Source organism: Medicago truncatula, chromosome 4 (genome assembly GCF_003473485.1).
Source record: "Medicago truncatula cultivar Jemalong A17 chromosome 4, MtrunA17r5.0-ANR, whole genome shotgun sequence".
NCBI lineage: Eukaryota > Viridiplantae > Streptophyta > Magnoliopsida > Fabales > Fabaceae > Medicago > Medicago truncatula.
Window position 1 is genome coordinate 4,374,537 of NC_053045.1, and position 19,950 is coordinate 4,394,486.

The window sequence follows — 19,950 nt, forward strand, 5'->3', positions numbered from 1 at the left end:
AAATGAAGATCAATACTTGATTACTACGTGGATCGGATATTTCCTACTTTTCATGTTCACACTACATTAGGCCACGAGCTCGCCACACGCCTCTTCTTCTCTTTAAATCTCAACCCTCCACGTCAAAACTCATCCAACGATCCACATTAATTTCATATCCCCATATTACCCTTCTCCATCACTACTTATATCACCTTTGTCCCTCACCCTCTTCACAACCACACAAAGCCGCCATTGTTAACCATTTCTCTTCCTTCAATCCTTTCTCAATTTTCTCAACGACCCTTTTCGTTATTCTTCTCTAATGGCTCTTTCTGCTTCCAAAGTTTCGATCTTTTCACCTTCACCTATCGTGGGTCATTTCTCAAAAAACCTCACTTTTTCTTCTTTGAATCTTCCTATGGATGGTGATAAGAGGAAGAACGTGAAGGTTCATGCTGCTGCTGCAAATGCACCAACGGCATTAACTGGTGTTATCTTTGAACCGTTTGAAGAAGTCAAGAAAGATGTTCTTGCTGTTCCTATTGCTCATAATGTTTCTTTGGCTCGTCAGAATTTTCAAGATGAAGTTGAATCTGCAATCAATGAACAGATTAAGTAAGAAAACTTTATTAATCTTTTTCATTTCATCAGTATTTGTTCATAAAGTTTCTCTTTTTAGAAATCATTCTTTTTTACCTTTTCTGTCTTTGGTTGTAAAAATGTTAGAGATCTATAGATCTATTTTTTCCCCTTTTTTTAATTGTCATTTTAATTTACTTTATGTAATCATATTAATTTATAATATTTTCTGTTTATTTTATGATCTTTTGATTTTGCTAAGAGTTTTAATGTTTCTATAATGATGTAAATGCAGTGTGGAATACAATGTTTCCTATGTGTACCACTCCTTGTTTGCATACTTTGACAGAGACAACGTTGCTCTTAAGGGACTTGCCAAGTAAGGATGATACAAAACCCTCATAAGCTTCATTTTGTAGATTGTTTTTAAATTTATTTCTTAAAATATGGTTTTGAATTTGTTGTGATTGTTTATTTTTTGTGTGGAAAACAGGTTCTTTAAGGAATCTAGTGAAGAAGAAAGAGAGCATGCTGAGAAGCTCATGAAATATCAGGTTGGTATTTAACATCATGTTGGTTTTTATAAGCATTTTGTAGTTGTTTTAGAGTTATATATAGAAATTAATTGTAATTGTTAAGTAGTAAACTCTTCGGTATAGTGGTAAACAACACGGTAAAGCAAGCATGATTCTTTAGATCTTTAGTATAATAGCTTGAATTTTTACGAGGATTGTGTACATGCTTTTATCTTGATGTTATTTTTACTAAGATCTCTAAAATCATTACAATATGTTAAGCTAGGTTTGTTTAATATTGTCCTCTTATGATGGATATAGTAATAACTTGTATTTATGACTATGATTTGTATAGAACATTCGTGGTGGAAGAGTGGTGCTGCACCCTATTGTGAGTCCTCCTTCAGAATTTGATCATGCAGAAAAGGGAGATGCATTGTATGGTGAGTGTTCTGTTTTCATTTACTTTGATTGTTTTTTCCTCTGTTTTGATTTATCATATTCTATTGCATGAAACACAGACAATTTTTATAATGATAGTTTTAAGTATATGGAAGTGATTATTGATTAAATATAATCACATGTGTCGGTCTCATGATCATTATGCATTAGACACCAAACACGTTCTCGATCTGCAGTGTCGATGCTACATCATAAATAAATAATATTTGCACGTTCAATGTTAAAAGCCTTTAATTATTTATGCTGACTCTTACTTTTTTATTTTCCCTTTTTTTGTTTTTTTGTTTGATTCAGCCATGGAATTGGCTCTGTCTTTGGAGAAGTTAGTAAATGAGAAACTTCTGAATGTTCACAGTGTAATGCCTCTTTCTCTCTGTTTTTGAATTGAATATTGCTCTTTTCATGCAATAAAAATTTCTGTTTCCTATATATACATATTGAGATCAAATGGCTAATCAATCTAAGAATTATGTTTCATGAATATAATAATAGGTGGCTGATCGTAACAATGATCCTCAATTGGCAGACTTCATCGAGAGCGAGTTTTTGGTAGAGCAGGTAACACTTACCTTAAGTTGTCAAGTTGAAACTTGAAATCATTTTTCTGTATACTTGGAGCAGAAGAAATACTTTGTTTGTATCCATGAATTTTTTTATACCTAAACTTGAAAATCTTAACAATTATGGACTGCAATTTTTACTAATACATCGAAGTTTTTGATGACTGTCATTAAGGTTTTTGATATCACTTCAACTGTATTGTGATTCTAATTGCTACTTCATCAGTAGTATTTAACTGCAGTTTTTCGCAATACCAATTACCAAGATTAGAATTGCAATGCAATGCGATCACGGTTTAAAACATTGATTCAATTGTAGATGTTTTCAGATTATACTTGGATGACATGAAAAATCTTTAGATCCAAAAGTTACTAAGTGTATCAAAATTTTCCAATTTTTTCTTGTTCTTATATGTATTTTCCTTGCACAGGTTGAATCAATTAAGAAGATATCAGAGTATGTGACTCAACTGAGATTAGTTGGAAAGGGTCACGGTATGTATATTTCCTCCACTACCATTGGTAATATGAAAATCAAATGAATGAGGTTTAACAGAACATTTGTTTTTGTTGGTTGTAGGTGTGTGGCACTTTGATCAGACTCTTCTCCATTGATTAAGATGATGATGTTTGGTCTATTATGAAGCTACGTGTTGTTTTTACATTACTGGAATAGTGAATAAATGTATTCTCCTAGGTAGAAGTAGAAGCTGTGTAATATTTTAGTTGCTAGTAAGAACTATGTGTAGAACAAGAACTGGAGCCATAACAACTGTTTGTAGCTTGCAACAATTATTTTGTTAGAAATGAAAATGACGACTTTGGCTATTAGTTTCAATTATATGTTTGGTGGTGTGAAAATTTTCTTGCAACACAATCAATAAATGCACAACTCTCATTGGTGTTTCTTAGGGTAAGTTCAAACAAATTGTGGTGACACTACACTTTTATCAATTTCCAAACACATGCTTAGACTCGTGAGCTTGAGTTTTAGTCAAACTTTGTTAGCTTCCCTGCTACCTGGCCTGTTTGGATTGATTTGAACTTATTTATTGACATAAGCATTTTGAAATTGTTTTGTAGAATTTATGAAAATAGCTTCATGTCCATACGTTGCTTTTTTCATAAACTTTGTGGGATAGTTTACGAAAACTGTTTGTGTAATGTTCAGCTTTATTTGATTCACCAATCACTGTGTTAAATAGGAAATGTTAACTTGTTTGGGTCCTTGGGGCATAAGTTAAGAAACTAAATGTAGATTTTTTTATTTTTATTTTGTGCATTTAATATCTTAAAAGTTGCAAAAGTTATACTTTCAATTTATTTTTAATTTTCATTTTAAGCTCCACCCTTAGGACACAAGTTAACATGACCCTATTTAAATAGCTTATTATCATGATAAGCATTTATGTTTCCAAATTAAGTTGTTTATCCAAACAGATCTCTAGTGTTGTTGGCATGCATTTGATTCACCAATCACTGCGTGTCATATGCCTTGGCAATTTGGAAGAAAAAAAATTATGCGATGAAATCATTGGAAACCAAACACATTTAAACTATCTTTGACTGCAATTTTCCTTCCATACTTGTGTTACCATGCCCTTTGAAAAGGACCTCCAATGCCCACATTGGAATGTTTGCATTTAACAACATAGGAGAAGCAATATCATTGGTTACACAATCATAATCATATAGAAAACAAATATTGAAAATTTTAATCACACATTAGCATTAGTTAATTTTGATCTCATTATTTATGCTTGCCTATTTCCATAAATATGATAAACTATGTGATTTATATGTAGATCAAAGTTTAACTGTGTTGTAACGTGTAATCTCGTACTTACACATATGTTTTATTATTTCTCTATGTTCTCTTTTTACCTAATCTCTTGCTAAGCAAACTCCAAGCACATGCCTTGTCCATGTAGAAACATTAGTATCAGTTATTTTAATGTCCTTATTCAATTTGGCCGAAAGCATAGTATCGAATATGAAGATTATTTATTGGTTTTTTCACAGCGCATGTATATTTATACGTCGATGATTCAATGTGAATCATTTATAGAGATTAACAAAGCTTATTTATATGCCTGTAATCAGCATCACAAAAAAAAAAAAAAAAAAAAAAAGGATAAGGAACTACACTACAAACAAACAATACTTAAGCAATTTGTTGGAATTTTGGCTATTATTGAAATCATACATTGACCAAAATTAAACTATGACAACTGAAGTGAATATAACGTATAGAGAGCACACGTCTAATGATGCTTTAGACATTTTGGATAAAATTGCAATAATCGAGCAAAATTTTAGCAGGAATCCTTGCAATCAGGCAACTTGAGACTCATAAAAAATCGGATATGACCAAATTTTAAGTTTAAGATTGAACATAGTTGGTGGTGTGTCATTGCCGTTGATGTGTCAAGTGTGAGTAAATAACTTTCATGTTAGATATAAACGAACATGAACATCATATAAGTAAGGTGACTACATATTTTTGTTGAGACCTATATTACCCCTTGATGAATTAGGGGGTGAACTACCCCTAATGATAAATAAGATTCAATTTTGGAACAAGATAAACGGAGATCATGTTGAATGAATGAGATGGAGAAGTTTCATGTTCTTAAGATAAAAATGGTAATTAATAGTAAAAAGAAAAAACCATATCGGTGAGCTAGATTTTTCTATGAATGTGATATATTGTCATATCACAAGAACATGATATATTGTTGCCCGAATTCAAATCTACAGTTTCTCACTTCTCAGCACTTAGTTATAATGATATCCACACAAAGAGACGACGGCACCTTGTCAATTGGTGTGTTGGGTTTATCTTTATTGTCAATGTGTTAGTATTTTCACTTTAGTCATTAAGTTAATTATGAGTTAGTTAATCAATATTCACATATCCCATAATTAGAGAGTATGCTTATCTGCTTATCTGGTAGAGAAGAGATCAACGCTCGGCAAGGTCAACTTTTAAGCTTATAGTATAACACATAAAATTAAGGGTTAAATATATTTTTGTCCCTATAAATATATTAACTTTTTGTTTTAGTCCCTCTAAAATTTTCCTCCAACTTTTAGTCCTTATAAAATTTTCAATCACTACTTTTGATACCTATTTTTAATTTAATTTTTGTATTTTTTTAATGAAATTATGCAGAAATGTGTAAAATATTCTAAAAAAAGTTCCTAAAAAAAATTAGAATTTTTTAACAAAACAAAAATTAAATATGAATTTTTAACCGTAAAAAATATAAAAATTCATATTAAATTCATGTTTTGTTAAAAAATTGTAAAAAAAATTTGGAGTGATTATTATAATATTTTGAATTTTTCTAGAAAATTTTATTAAAAAATATGAATTCTACATATGAGTTTACTTTAAAAGAGGGAATAAAAGTGAAGATTGAAAATTTTATAGGGACTAAAAGTTGAAGGAAAATTTTAGAGGAACTAAAACAAAAAATTGATATATTTATAAGGAATTAAAACATATTTAACCCTAAAATCAAAATAGACATGATTGGGTCTATCCAAAATAAAATAAAATCAAAATATGCATGTTCATAAAAAAAATTCTTTCTTTCTCACAGGGTTATAGTAATTGAAGTTTTTTGTGTATACATATTTCGGAAAATTCCTTTAAACGCTGCATTTGAAGTACTATCAATGCAAACACCATTTTCATCTATTAGCAAGATTTTCAGACCGTTTCTTGAGGTAATCGTTGATGTTGCTACATAAAGTTGACCATACTTAACAGCTTCTCATTTGAAGCTGTTTTTAGATTCAATTTTTTTTCAAAAGTTGTAGCAAACAGATGTAATATTCTTAAAAGTGATTATTTTTTTAAAAAAAAATTGATTTTTTTCTTCTTGAAAAAGCTATATCAAACGGGCTCTAAATGGTGACATTTTTTTGGAGAGGTTAAATGAGGACATTATATTTTTTATTGTTTACTGACATAATAGTTAAAGCAAGTTGTTTCTATAATTTCCAATTCATTAACTAAAAAACAGAATGACCTGTAAAATATAAAATCGTTTTAAAGAAAAAAAGCAAGAGCACAAATGCAAAACAAATATATACGAACAGCTAAACTAATATCAAAATGGCACATATAGATTGAATAAGAAAGATGCCACTTTTAGAATAATGTTAACGGTGATTACTCAAAGCAAATCTTGCCTAGTTACAAACGACACTAACATATCAGTAAATCTATGTTTACTAACAATTGACTCATACACTTTTACGGCATAACCATATATAATAAGCAGAAAATATTCCTCCGATTGACATAGAATTGAAAGAGAATGAGACCCTCTTGGTTTAATGTGCTCTGCATTTCCAACTTTAGTAGACCATTTAAAACCAAAATGTCATTAAAGGGATTAGGTTCTCAGATGAAAGGTACAGGGGGCAGATTTGAGCAAAATTTTGTGAAGATTAGTGCATTCAAATGATTTTTATTTTATTAGTAAAGGATTTCAGTCTATTTGATTTGGTCTTGCAAACACAAAAATGGTGGACAACAATGAGTTATAACAAATAATATGATTTAAACAAAACACAAAGCATAGCAGGTGCTACAGTTATATTCAAACATCCACAATCCATTATAGTTTCACATTTTCTTAGAATGCCAATCAGAGCAAAAGTATTTCACTTACGACTCTCTCTTTCCATCTTCTCTCTTCTCACTTTTAACAGTACACAAATCCCAGCACCTCGCTCTCAAATCTGAACGCCATTAACGTCATCTATCACCATATCATCTCACCGTCACCACCACCACCTTTGCCACCGTCCTCACCCTCTCTCGCCTCTGTATTTGTTCTCTCTGCCTCACACTCTTCACCAAAACAAAACATCAACAACCTTTTAAGAAAAACAAAACAGCAGTAATTTCACAGATGTCAGAATGATGCTACGGCGGAAACAGAGAAGGCAGCAACGGAGAGAAGGCGGAGAGAAGAAAGAGCGCATCAATGAGAGAGAAGATGAGTAACAGTTAAACAATGGTAGGATACTGGATGCTGTGGTGAGCCATCACTTCGCAGGGGTGATGAATGAGGCAAGCAAGAGCAAGGGAATAATGTAATTTATAGATAGTAATAACACATTTCATTGGAACCCTAATGCTTTGGAAACATGCCAGAACTGAATATAGATGAAGTAGTTGGGAGATTTGAATTTCAAAATCATCATTAAATGCATCTAGGTAATTACATAAGTTTTGGGGGATTAGTTGGGAGATCTGAATATAATATTCTTAGCGCCAAATCTGCTTGGTTTAGGGTTTTTTAAATGTTGTTTGCAAATGTACCTTTGGATTAGATATAAAGATACCATGAGAAAGTTTTCTATAGTCACAACCCCAAATCAAAATTAGTTTTGTTTTAATATTTTTAGATTATGTGAGTGTGCTTAAATATGAGGTGTTGGGTTTGTATCCAACTAAAGTTTCTCCAATACCATATCATTCTTTCCTTAATCTATCATGTTTTATTTTATTATTTCAATTTTATCTTTATAAGTTGTTTCTTATCTTTATTAGTTATTTCATTTTTTTGAGGGGAAAGTTATTTCCTTCTCTTTATAAACTCTCATCATGAGTTTATCTATTCGATGTGAGACCGTAAAAAATGACGAAAGTTCAAATAAAGAAAAATCAATATAAAGGTGCATTACCTAGACAGGCAAAACTGGCAGTCAGCAAAACCAGACCATCTGCAGATCACCCGTCTGCCGTAGGGAAGAAGTTAAACGAAGTAATGCGTGCGCCGTGCAGTTGGCAAGATGCTCATATCCTCAAGATCAAGAGCACAGACTCTTAAAGCAGTTTTGGGACTTACACCCAGAAAGAGAAATCTCCTACACTGCCCAACAAAACTAAATTCCATAAATAAAAAATAGAAAGGAAAAGAGTGACAAATCTTAATGCAAGCATCTTGGCACATCAATAAAAAATATGCATGCTAAATAAAATAACTTTTCATTCTTAGACAGTACATAGTAAGACATTTATATAATATGTTACTGCAGTTCTTCTATCCTGCCACTTATTTACTTAATGTGGTACTGATGTCTCCTACACTGCAGGAACTAATAGTTAAAATGAGAAAATGCTTAGCAGAATATTCTTAACTGATCATAGCAGCCTGCTCACACATTTTAGTTTACACTTCTTATTTTAGAGAAATGCCTTTCTTTTATGAGCACTGGTATATATCCAAATTGAATGTCAAACATTTTTAAAGATCAGACTGCAAACCTGACTGGGAGAACAGAAGAAATGTATTAGATTCACATAGTCACATATCTGAACTCTTCTTGAAGCATACTGTGATTGCCAATATTGTCTTCATTTCGAATGCCTTCTCTGAAAACATGGTTGATTCCCATCCAATAATTTGACATTATCCAATAATTTCACAGAAGTGAGTCTATTAGCCTTTAACCATAAAAAAGATATAAATTTGACATTATCCAATAGTTTGCACGAATCCACAGTTTCCGCTTGAAAATCATGTTGTTCATTTCCTTCCAAACAACTCAAACACAAGCATGTCAGTTTACTTAAACGAAAGGATATGTAAATCGCGGTAAAAACACCAACCCACTGATATAAACGGTACCACAAGCTTCCAAAGATCTCACAGTGGAAAAGAAGATGCTCTGCTGACTCGGTAAAAAATAAAATTTAATTGTCGGATACTCTCCCGATACGTATCAGGCAGGTATCAATGCAGGATAGATATCAAATACGGTATGTCATCAATTTTAAAATATATGTGCTTGAGCTTCATAGTTAATACATGTTCATAATAGCCATAAACAAGATAAAACCATCACGGTAGCTTGCTCAAAGTCACAAAATAATAACCTACCAAGGATAAAATCATCACTTCATAAAAAATAAAAACCAAAAATATCTTCCATTTTGTATCACCAGAATAATTCAGATCATAAAATGTTAAAAGAATATTTGATATAATGTGACACGAATTCAAATAAATTACTGAGTGATGCAATTTGATTTGGATTTTGCTTCTTCTACTTATCCTTCAATCAAATATTCTCAATGCAATGATATCCTCACAACGAGACAACGTGCCCTTGTCAATCGGTTTATTTTGGTCCTTAATGGATATAATTTTGATATGCTTTTTACATTTTTTGAAAATAATTAAATATATAAATGTTGAAGATAATAAATAGACATAACATAAATACAATTTGAACATGGAAAAGTTATAATCTTGACATTTACATGAACATAAAGTGGCCATTAAAGACCAAAAATAAAATAAATTTTTTTGTGAGGATGAAAGCATTCAATTTAAATTTTTAGGAACTAAAATAAAAATTCGTTATATTTATTAGGACAAAAACTTATTTAACCTTTTTTTAATCTTAACTTCATCTTGCTATAGTAATAATTTGAAAAATGATTATATATTAATTAAATTATCTTTTCAAGTTTTTAAATTATTCAATATTTATAAACTAGTTCAACTGATAATTTTATCAAACACTACAAATTTGATCCGTTAGTTTATTCACTTTCAATTATTAGCTAATTTATCGGTTATCCGCTATAAATTCATTCATCGTTATATTCTTCAAACTTTCTTCCCACAAGAGCAACAACAATGGCATGCCATAGACATTTTAGTAAATAAATAAACTAGTAGGAGACCCAAAAAAACGCAGGCAAAATGAAACACAATGGAAACAAATAAAGTCATAGAGGAGTTAATCGATAATCATCTAAGACTTTTTGAACAAACATAAATATAAGCTACATCATTCAAATTACTAAGCATTGAAAATACTATAAGCAAAAACTATAGACATGTTGATCACACACAAGCAAATCCCATTCAACTCACTGAGGTAGGTTCTTAGTTTAACCATGCATCAACAAATCAAACAATGGAAGTGAATGGACAACTTAACTAAACAATGATCTTGAATAACAGTATCCACTTAAACCAAACATTTTTGTATATCTCTATTTTTCTATTGGATAAAATTCTTGCAACTCCATCTAATAAGGAGTGTTGGAAAGGGTGTTGCTGGCACTTTTCTTTTGTCCTATTTCTATGAATTTGTTCTAGCACATGTTCAATAGGAGTCTCTCTCGCAGTTTACTGCGTTTAAGACCTGAAAGAAAAATTAAAGAATGAATAGCTTAGTAAACCACTGTATCAGGAAAGCAAAAAGCTTATCATAAGAAAATCTTCAGAGTCGGTCTTCTGAAGTGACATTAATATTTTGCATGCTAAGACTAAGGGAGCTTGATAGATTTGTGTACAACTATAATAAAATTTTGAGCAAAAACAAGAGCACAACCTGAGCAGAGACGTGAAGGTTTGAAATTGTGGGGGCAGTCACAAGACTGCCAACTAGCAATAACACCTGATCTTTGATATTGAGGAAAATTGTGGAAAAATGTAGTTGATGCCACACAATTGCAATTGTTGTGATGTGGTGGTCCCAAACTCTGACATTGTGGCTACAATCGCAGTCACGGAGTACAATTCAAAAATTTGGTGATATGATAAGGATGTGTACATCTGCAATGGATAATGATTCTTTCTCTTCAATGTTTGGCAAGTTTTAAAAACACAAATTTACTGCAGATAACGATCAAAGTTAAAATTTTAAAAATTCAATATAAAAATTTATTATCAAGAAAGGAAAAACCTGTGGCCAACGAATATAGTCCAGCTGCAGTCGGGAAGAAGTTTAACGAAATATTGTTTGCAGTCGGCAGGATGCTCTTATGCTCAACATCAAGGGTACAAACTCTCAAACAGTTCTAGAGCTTACCCCCAGAAAGAGAAATCTCCTACATTAGCCAACAAAACCAAAATCCACAAATCTAAAATAGAAATGAAAAGAATGACAATTCTCAATGCAAGCATCAAATAACCGTCGAGGTGACGTCTTGACCTAAAAGATCAAATGGTATGATACATAGACAAAGAAATCTCTTATGAATTCGAGAATATTGGCATACCAATGAAAAATATGCATGCTAAACAAAATAATTCTTCATTCTTACTTCTTAGATAGTATAACATGATACTGCAGTTCTTCTTTCCTGGCATTTATTTACTCAATGCAATACTCATGTCTCCTACATTGTAGGAGCTCATAGTAAAAATGAGAAAATGCTTATTTTAGAAATGCCTTTCTTTTATGAGTACTGGTATCCAAATTGAATGTTAAAACATTTTTAAAGCAGTAATTAAAAAATTAGATAACTAAAAAATACATATTTTGTGAGGACCGATGAAAAACTAAACCCTAGGCACACATTGAATAAGAATAACAACAATAAAGATCAGACTGCAAACCTGATTGCGTGAATTGAAGAAATGTATTAGACTCACATAGCCACATAGATAAACTCTTCTTGAAACATACTGTGATTGCAAGATTGTTTTCATTTTGAATGCCTTCTTTGAAAACATGGCTGATTTCCATCTGCAAGTTCTGTTTTAAGTCTACTTTTCATTTTGTTGATCAATAATCAAGTATCCTGGTTTCCTTATCTTCCTAAAGCATTAGGTTCGGATCTTCGAAATCAAGCTCAATTTCAGAACCAAATTGGAGATTAAATTAACTCAAAGAAACTTTTAGCCAGAAATTCTTTCACATCATTCATCTACTAGAGTTTTCTTCTTTTTTGTCTTTGTTTAGTATCATCTATGTGCTCTACTTGCAGAGAGACCCTCTTGGCAGCGCATTCATTTTCAGCACCACCAACAACATTCTTATTTGGTGCATGGCATTGCTCTATTTTTTCACCGATTGGTTCATCATATATGAGATAAACTGATGTCTTCATCACAATGAAACTGTTTCCAAAAACAACAACAATCTCCACTTTGTCACCAGGTTCCATATTTGATACCACTCTCTTCCATTCCTCATTTTCTAAGGAGGATAACGCCTCTCTCTTATAGAGTTGAATGGTGGTCTTTGTGTGATTTATCACCAACACATTTTGAAGGCCAACTGATGCTATGCCATTTGGGCTTGATGAATAGACAATGCACATCATTGTCTTCAAGCTACGTCCTTCCACTTGAGGGACTTCAAAAACAACAGAATAACCTTTGGAGTTGAAACTTAACCAATTTGGGTAATTATCACAGGGGAGCAAAACACTACCACCCCCGTCGACAGTCAAATTCTGTAAAAAAGTGGAAATAAACACTAATATCACAATCATTTAACAATGATATAATACTCCTCATAAGATAATTATTCGTATTTTGATCAGTAAAAATTAAAACAATGATATTTGGACACCCCAATTTTCCAAACACTCATTTAACACTTCATTTTCTCTTTATCTCTCTTCCTATCACATCACCAACATATCAAATCTATCACATCACTCTTGTTATTTCTCTCTGTCTCTCTCGCTTAAGGTGTTTAGGTGTCTACCAAACATTTTCCTAAAAATTAAAATTATTTGACTACCTAAAAAAAATTTGAAGTAATGATAGGAAAAATCATTGCTGGTTTTATAAGAATTTCTCTTTTCTAATATTGGTTATATAAAAAATATAACTATCAGAAACATGCAAGAGAGAGAGAGCGAAACCTGTAAGATCCTCTCTTTGAGAATATTGGAGATTAGGCAACTCGTTCCCATTTGAATTAGAAGAGATTTCATGCAATTTTTTGTTGCTGAATCTTGCATTTGATCACAACATTCCATTAATGAACAAGTCTTCACATTGGATACTTGTGACGTAGTTGCAATTGATTCCAATCCCTTGGAATTTGTTGAACTTAAAGCATTCAAAATTCTTGTTGTGTCCTGTGAAAGTTGAAGTTCTGATCCACACTCCAACCAAAGGCACTGAAGTTTTGGAAGGACACTGAAAATAGACGATAGATCATGGGAAATACTATTTGATGCATGCAAAGAAACAAGGGATGACATTCCGACAGCTGTTTGAACAGCGGGTGGGAGATTATTTGTTGGTAACATCCAAGACGAAATGATAGAAGGAAACACATCACGAGAGAATCCTTCATATCCACACAGAGAAATAAATCCAATGCTTTTTGACCTTACTACCGAAAAGGGCACTTTTGTTATAGCAGTATTATTTGCAATCAGAGTGGTTAAAGATTCCATTTGTTCCAACTCCTCTTCCAACTTGTCAATCATTAAACATCCCGATAGAATGAGAGTTTTCAGAGATTTCAACGAATAAATGTTTCTTGGAAGGTTAGAAAGGCTAGTACAATCTTTCAAATTTATCAAAAGAACTTTCTTAAGATGTCCAATTGTATGGGATACCTCAGACAGCCTTGGACAATCTTTGAGTACCAGCTTTTCAAGGTTAGGCAAGTATGAAAAGTCAGGGGTCTGTGTCAGATAATGAGAATGACTAAGATTGAGAATTTTCAGCTGCTCCATTCTCTGCAAGAACAGAAATATTATAGAGAACTTGCGGATAAAGCATAAAAAGAGAAGTACAAGCACGTACGACGTGTCGCCAACCTTGAGAGTGGTAATAAAATATTTGTGTGAGTGCATAGCCATTTTTTTAATACCAACATACGTTAGTTTAGTATTACTTTTTGCTCAAAATATTCGGGTGCCAGCATTCTGCTGTGAATTTTAAAATTCAGCATAATAGATAGGTTTGAAATTCCTCTGGTTTCTTTTATTTACTGTGTTGATTTATGGACTGTTATGTGAATTTTGTTTGTACTTATATACATTGTAACTAAATTCATAGTTAGGGCTATGATGGATCTTTTGTATTATAATCAAATTATTCATAGTTTTCAACTGTTTTGTCCTTTGTTCTTCACAACCAAAGTCTTAAAACACAGACAATAGGCAGTCTAGTAATACATTGTAACTCACTGTCAGATAATTAGTTCCTGAATATATCAACATTTAAAACAAATCCACAAATGTCTCTTTTACTAGTCATTTTAGTCCTCAAATGTGTTTTTTGTTGGTCAATTTAGTCCATGAAATTACTAACAAAAGAGGCACTAAGGATGTATTTGTAATATCGATACAATTAGAGACAGTGCCTCACACATTAAGGCAACAAAGTGGCTATTTGCTCTTACAATTTAAACCATTGGATACGCTAACTAGGACTCCAATCCTTCTATTACTATTGCGAACGGGACACACTTGACCAAAAGTGCACTCTGGACGCAACACTTGAATAGAATTCATAAATATGAAAAGTGAAAACAACTCAAAATACAAAAAACAAAACTCCAAAGTAATACCTGCATCTCTTTCCACACAAGTTTGACATTGCTATTTTCTAACTCAATGGAAACAATATTTCTTTGATAGAAGTTTGAAGGTATGCATGTTAAAGGAAATCCATTCCAGTGTAGCCATCTCAATTGTTTTGAAAGATATTTAAAATCTCCATCAAGTTGTGCACCAGAAAGTTGAAGCAATCTGAGTTTCTTCATCTTCTTAAATGCTTCGGTGCTAAAACGTTGTGCACTACGTCCTGGCAGCTTCAAAGTCAGTCCCTCAACAGCTTTTGTTCCCTATATATGAAATATAATGGACCAAAAGTAAAACATGCTACACAGCCAGGAAGCACAATAATATGTGTAAAACTAAAAGATAGTAGGCAGATAAAAAATTTGTAATGAAACCAATCATTTTTACTAGCTCAAATGATTGTTGACTAGTAACTCAAATGTGTTTTGCTTCTTTAAGTTTGAGATTTCTAAATCGAGAATTTCTTATTTAACCAAAAACAGATATTTTAAATCAAGAATTTAAAACAAAGTATATGAAATTCTTACCGTATGTTCTGACAATATATCAATCACATCCTCATGATACCACAACCTACTACGTTCCTCAGGCTCCATTGGTGATTTCTCACGAATGATTTCTCTTCCCATATCTCGCAGCAAATCATGCATGCCAAGCTTGTTCTTATCATCAACTGTTACAAGGCTTCGTTCAACAAGGACACTTATTCCAATTTCAGCGAAAAGTCCACAGCCATTTAAAATAAGAATAACATCATTTCGGTCCATCCCAATTAAGAAACAAGCTATGTCAAGGAATATTGATTTTTCTGTATCATTTAAACCATCATAGCTTATTTTTAACTTCTTATGTACTTGATCATTGGGAATTCTTTTGAGTTTCTCCAATACACAAATCCACTCTGATACCTCCCTATCAAACAAATAGGATCCAAGGACTTCAAGAGCTAGTGGCAATCCCCCAGAATATTTAACTACATTTCTAGAAATTTCAGAATAATCATCTCTAGGACTCGTTTGCTTGAAAGCATGCCAACTAAAAAGTTCAAGAGATTCACTTTCATCCATTTCTTTCATTATGTATATTTTGTCAACTCTATCCCCTCGAAGTATATGCTTATCCCTGGTCGTGATGATTATTCTACTCCCTGGAGCAAACCATTTACAACTTCCACACAAAGCATTGAGTTGGTCCAATTTATTCACATCGTCAAGTACAAGAAGAACTCTTTTATGACAAAGTCGTTCCTTTAATATAGATTTCCCTGATTCAATATTTTGAATCTTGGTTGTGGTTTCTTTGAAAATATCATACATAAGTTGTTCTTGTAAATACACTTGTCCAGAAACTTGCTCCCAAACCTCCCTTATATTTGCAAGAAAGCTCCTACCTTCAAAATTCCGGCCAATTTTATTGTAAATGGCTTTTGCAATGGTGGTTTTACCAATTCCACCCATCCCCCACATCCCCAGCAGTAGAACATCATTTGACTGTTGAGTGTCTAGAAGTTGAATCATATCTTGCACTCGAGATTCGACTCCGACAGGATTATCAGCAATGAACAAGTCTGTCTTGTCAAGCAAATTTGTAACATTTTCAACAATATCCTTGATAACCTCACATTCGTTCCTATGAAAATACAAAGAAATGGTAAATTTGCATATTCAAAGCCGTTAAAAAAAGAAAAAAAATGCACATCCATACATATGTCTATATGTAAGTACAAGTAATTACCTATGTATGTGTGTATATGTGTCACGAGTAGAGGGCAAAACTTCAATTAGATTGAAAGTGATGACCAAAGAAGAAAATCGTACATACAATTATCATTTTGTAAATTGACAATGTGGCAAGAAAAAGAAGATTTAAATTAAAAAGGTAGGATTCTCTATTATGTTGCTTCTTAAGCAAACAAGAAATGGTTATTCCACATGCAGAAGAGAGTATATATGCAAAATGAGTTCACTTTAGAAGGCAAAGAAAAAATACTAAGAAATTAAATAAAACAAATGGTCAAAAGAGTACGAATGTGAGTGAAAACAAACATGATGAAAAAAGCAATAACTTGCTGGATTAAGAAGGACCAGTTACTAGATCCCAATAAAACCAATCATTTAGAAGGTTTACACCAAAAAGAATTGCAATGTAACATTCTAAACTGCTTTCAGGATTGCCGACTGACCCCACAAACCAACACGAGTCTTTTCAGCGTGTTTTGTCCTCACTCACACGCTTACCGGGAAACTTCCCGATAGCTCACCCATCCCAAAATTGCTCCAAGCCAATCATGCTTAACTGTGGAGTTCTTATGGAACTGTGGAGTTCTTATGGAATGAGCTACCGAAAAGAAGATGCATCTTGTTGATATAGGTAGTACCAAACAATTCTTATAAGTCTTCCTTCAACTATGTAGTCCCATACCTACATGGCCTCAGGATCCCTCTCATTCCGATGTGATTCGGTTCCTCTTAGAAGTTGTCGGGAGCCGCTCATTGTCGTGCCTTGTGCACCGGCGACCACTCCCCGCCCTCGTCAGTCTTGGGTGTTACATGTCCACCAGCTTCCGCTTGGTTCGTCCCCGAAATACACCGTACTGGGAGAGGTCGGCTCTTATACCATTTGTAACATCCCAGACTGCTTTCAAGATTGCCGACCCACAAACCAACACGAGTCTTTTCAGCGTGTTTTGTCCTCACTCACACGCTTACCGGAAAACTTTTCGGTAGGTCACCCATCCCAAAATTGCTCTAAGCCAAGCACGCTTAACTCTGAAGTTCTTATGGAATTGGCTACCGAAAAGAAGATGCATCTTGTTGATATAGGTAGTACCAAACAATTCTTATAAGCCTTCCTTCAACCATATAGTCTCATGCCTACATGGCCTCAGGATCCCTCTCATTCCGATGTGATTCGATTCCTCTTAGAAGCTGTTGGGAGCCGCTCATTGTCGTGCCTTGTGCACCGGCGACCACTCCTCGCCCTCGTCAGCCTTGGGTGTTACATGCAAGACCTAAGAGACAACCATGTAAGACTAGTTACTGGCAGTAACTTCGAGAAAGCAGACTAAAGAAACTCTGTATTGGGCACTATAGGAGGACTACCGTGTACGATAGCTATTTTGAGAGTGGAGAGTTAGCTATAATTCTATCTAATTAACCATTATAGTATAGGAAAATAGTTATGTGTCAAGTGTGTGTAAAAGCACAAAAATATTCCCAGTAGGAGTTTTAGGCTTTGGATCTGATCTTAAAGATTGTTGCTTTGAATTCAACATAATTTCCCTTTTAATTCAGAACTGATGTTCTATCATTTCGTTTGACCTGCTAAGTCGAAAAGACGGAATTTAGATGCAAGAGTTTGTGTTGTTTAGCCATGACTCATGTGAAAGATTGCATGGAGTCATGGACCAAAGGTTAGGCAAGAGTTCAATTGGCAAACAGAGTCAATGGATCGATGTTTGTTCCACCCGCATCAGTCCACACTTTATGTCTTAGTCCTAAGCATGAGGGTCTGGATGGCCTATGTAGTGCTAATATGGTTTGCATAGTCCTAACCATACAAGTCAACCCCACAAAACGGGCTTGGTAGAAAGACATGATACACGATGTATGATACAAATGTTCAAACAATAGGCGGAAAGAAATGGACAAAATCATATCAAATAAGTGCTGAGACAAATCTCATGCATAGCTCTCAACAATGAATTTGAATGTACTGATTAGAAAGTTTGTTAAAAACACTAGGACGATATATAATTAATTGTATTTGAACTAGTAGCAATGCACATTATAAATCCCGAATAAAACAATTGATTTAGACCCTCTTTAGGTAAACAACTTATTTTGCAGGTTATCGCATAAGCGTTTATAATAGGCTTATTTGATCCAATGGTTCCTCAAATAATTTCAAGTTTTCATTTTGGTCCCACAATTAATAAAATGTACATTTTGGTCCCTTACTTTTTTCTCCGTTTGCCAAATAAATCCCGACCGTTAACTTATATAAGCAGTAAGTTGTTTTCAGCTTATTATGAACATTTAATAAAATCTCCCAAATAGTGTCACAAGTACTTATGCCAGTAGATAAGCTCGTGATATTATATGTTGAACACTTTCCTTAATACGATTTTTTATGGAGGTCCTATATAAAGAGACAGATGGATTCAGACATAAGGATTTATGTCTAAGATAAGATGGATCAGTTCAAAATAATGAAGAAAGCATTCAAAATGCATGGAAGAAGCAACTAACCTGTAATTTGGGACAACAAATCCTGCAATGCCAGCCACGTCATGAAGCGCATCTATCCACTTCAGCGATGCGCCGTGTCCTTCTACATTATTATTCGAAAGATGTTGAAACGATTGACCAAACTCACGAGATTGACGACGAACATCAGACGGATAAACATCGTAGAACACAGGCAGTACCACCTGTCCAGTGGTTCTGTAACACTCCAGTATTTGAATCAACTCCTGCATACACCACGGTGAATCCGCGTAGTTTTTGGAGAATACAATAATAGAAATTCTAGAACCTTCTTTCCTCGCTGTAGTGACATTGAGATGGACAAACCTCTTGGAACGGAATGATCGTCTTTGAAGACGATAATTCCGGCATTTTGAAGAGAAGAAGTGAGATGTGAAATGAATGATGCACTGAGTATCATCACCTCTGAAACTTAAGAACACTTCGTACTCTCTTCTTTCTTTGGGACTATCAAGCAGCTCGTTCAAATCCTCAACAGAGAAAGTTATACTCTCCTGATTAGAATCCAAATTTATATCACCGAAAATGTAACTTGTTGAGGAAGACATGTATGAAAGATTTGTTTGGGTGAAGCACCGATTTGTTTTATTGTCAATGTTTTCCGAAGAAATGTATCTTTGGGTTTGGTTAATACTCTTCAGTTTACTTGGGTGGATCATATGTTGAATTGCATGATTAAAGTGGATGACTCATCATATCACTTGGTCTCTAGAAAATTTGTCTTTATACTGAAGCAACTTTTTTGTAGAAAGAATATATTTAGAGACCAAAATTGTGCTTATCATTATTTTAAGACACGAATTAATATGTTATATAGTTGTTGAAACCTACCATCAAATAAATAATAAAACTCGTACACCAATTTAGGTTAAAGTGTCGTTGCTGGCTTATACAAATGACAATAATTTTAGATTTTTAGTGAATTGATTTTGACTAAAACTTAGTGGAAGGTAAGTGTGATTTATCCATGCTTGAACTTTTATTGTATATTAGTGACATAGGGGATATTTGTCCATCAATATAAACATGTAGATAAATAATTGTACATTCTTCCTTCAAAAAAAAAAAATCTACATTCTATAAGCTTTTAGCTTTTAGGCTTCATGATAACTAACAGGAGGAACAAAAGTCAATCCTAACAAATGTAAGGAAGTGTTAGACATGAGAAGTCTAATCACTTTGAAGGAAGTTCAAAGATTTATCATTCAAGGTGAATACTATTTTGATCTCAGTTCCACTCTAGATGTTCGACGAGTGAC

At 33.3% G+C, this 19,950-nt stretch overlaps 1 protein-coding gene and 1 pseudogene across 1 annotated transcript; one reads left to right on the forward strand and one right to left on the reverse strand.

The window, feature by feature from the left end:
* Positions 1 to 205: 205 nt before the first annotated feature.
* Positions 206 to 2,939, forward strand: LOC11428040 (ferritin-3, chloroplastic). The gene is made up of 8 exons (XM_003604515.4): positions 206 to 597; positions 857 to 940; positions 1,055 to 1,115; positions 1,432 to 1,519; positions 1,833 to 1,894; positions 2,031 to 2,096; positions 2,530 to 2,593; positions 2,679 to 2,939. Exons 1-8 carry the CDS (start codon positions 305 to 307, stop codon positions 2,711 to 2,713), a joined length of 753 nt encoding a protein of 250 aa, XP_003604563.1. The 5' UTR covers positions 206 to 304; the 3' UTR covers positions 2,714 to 2,939.
* Positions 2,940 to 9,975: 7,036 nt separating this feature from the next.
* LOC11419192 (disease resistance protein RPV1-like) lies at positions 9,976 to 19,407 on the reverse strand (annotated as a pseudogene).
* Positions 19,408 to 19,950: the final 543 nt, after the last annotated feature.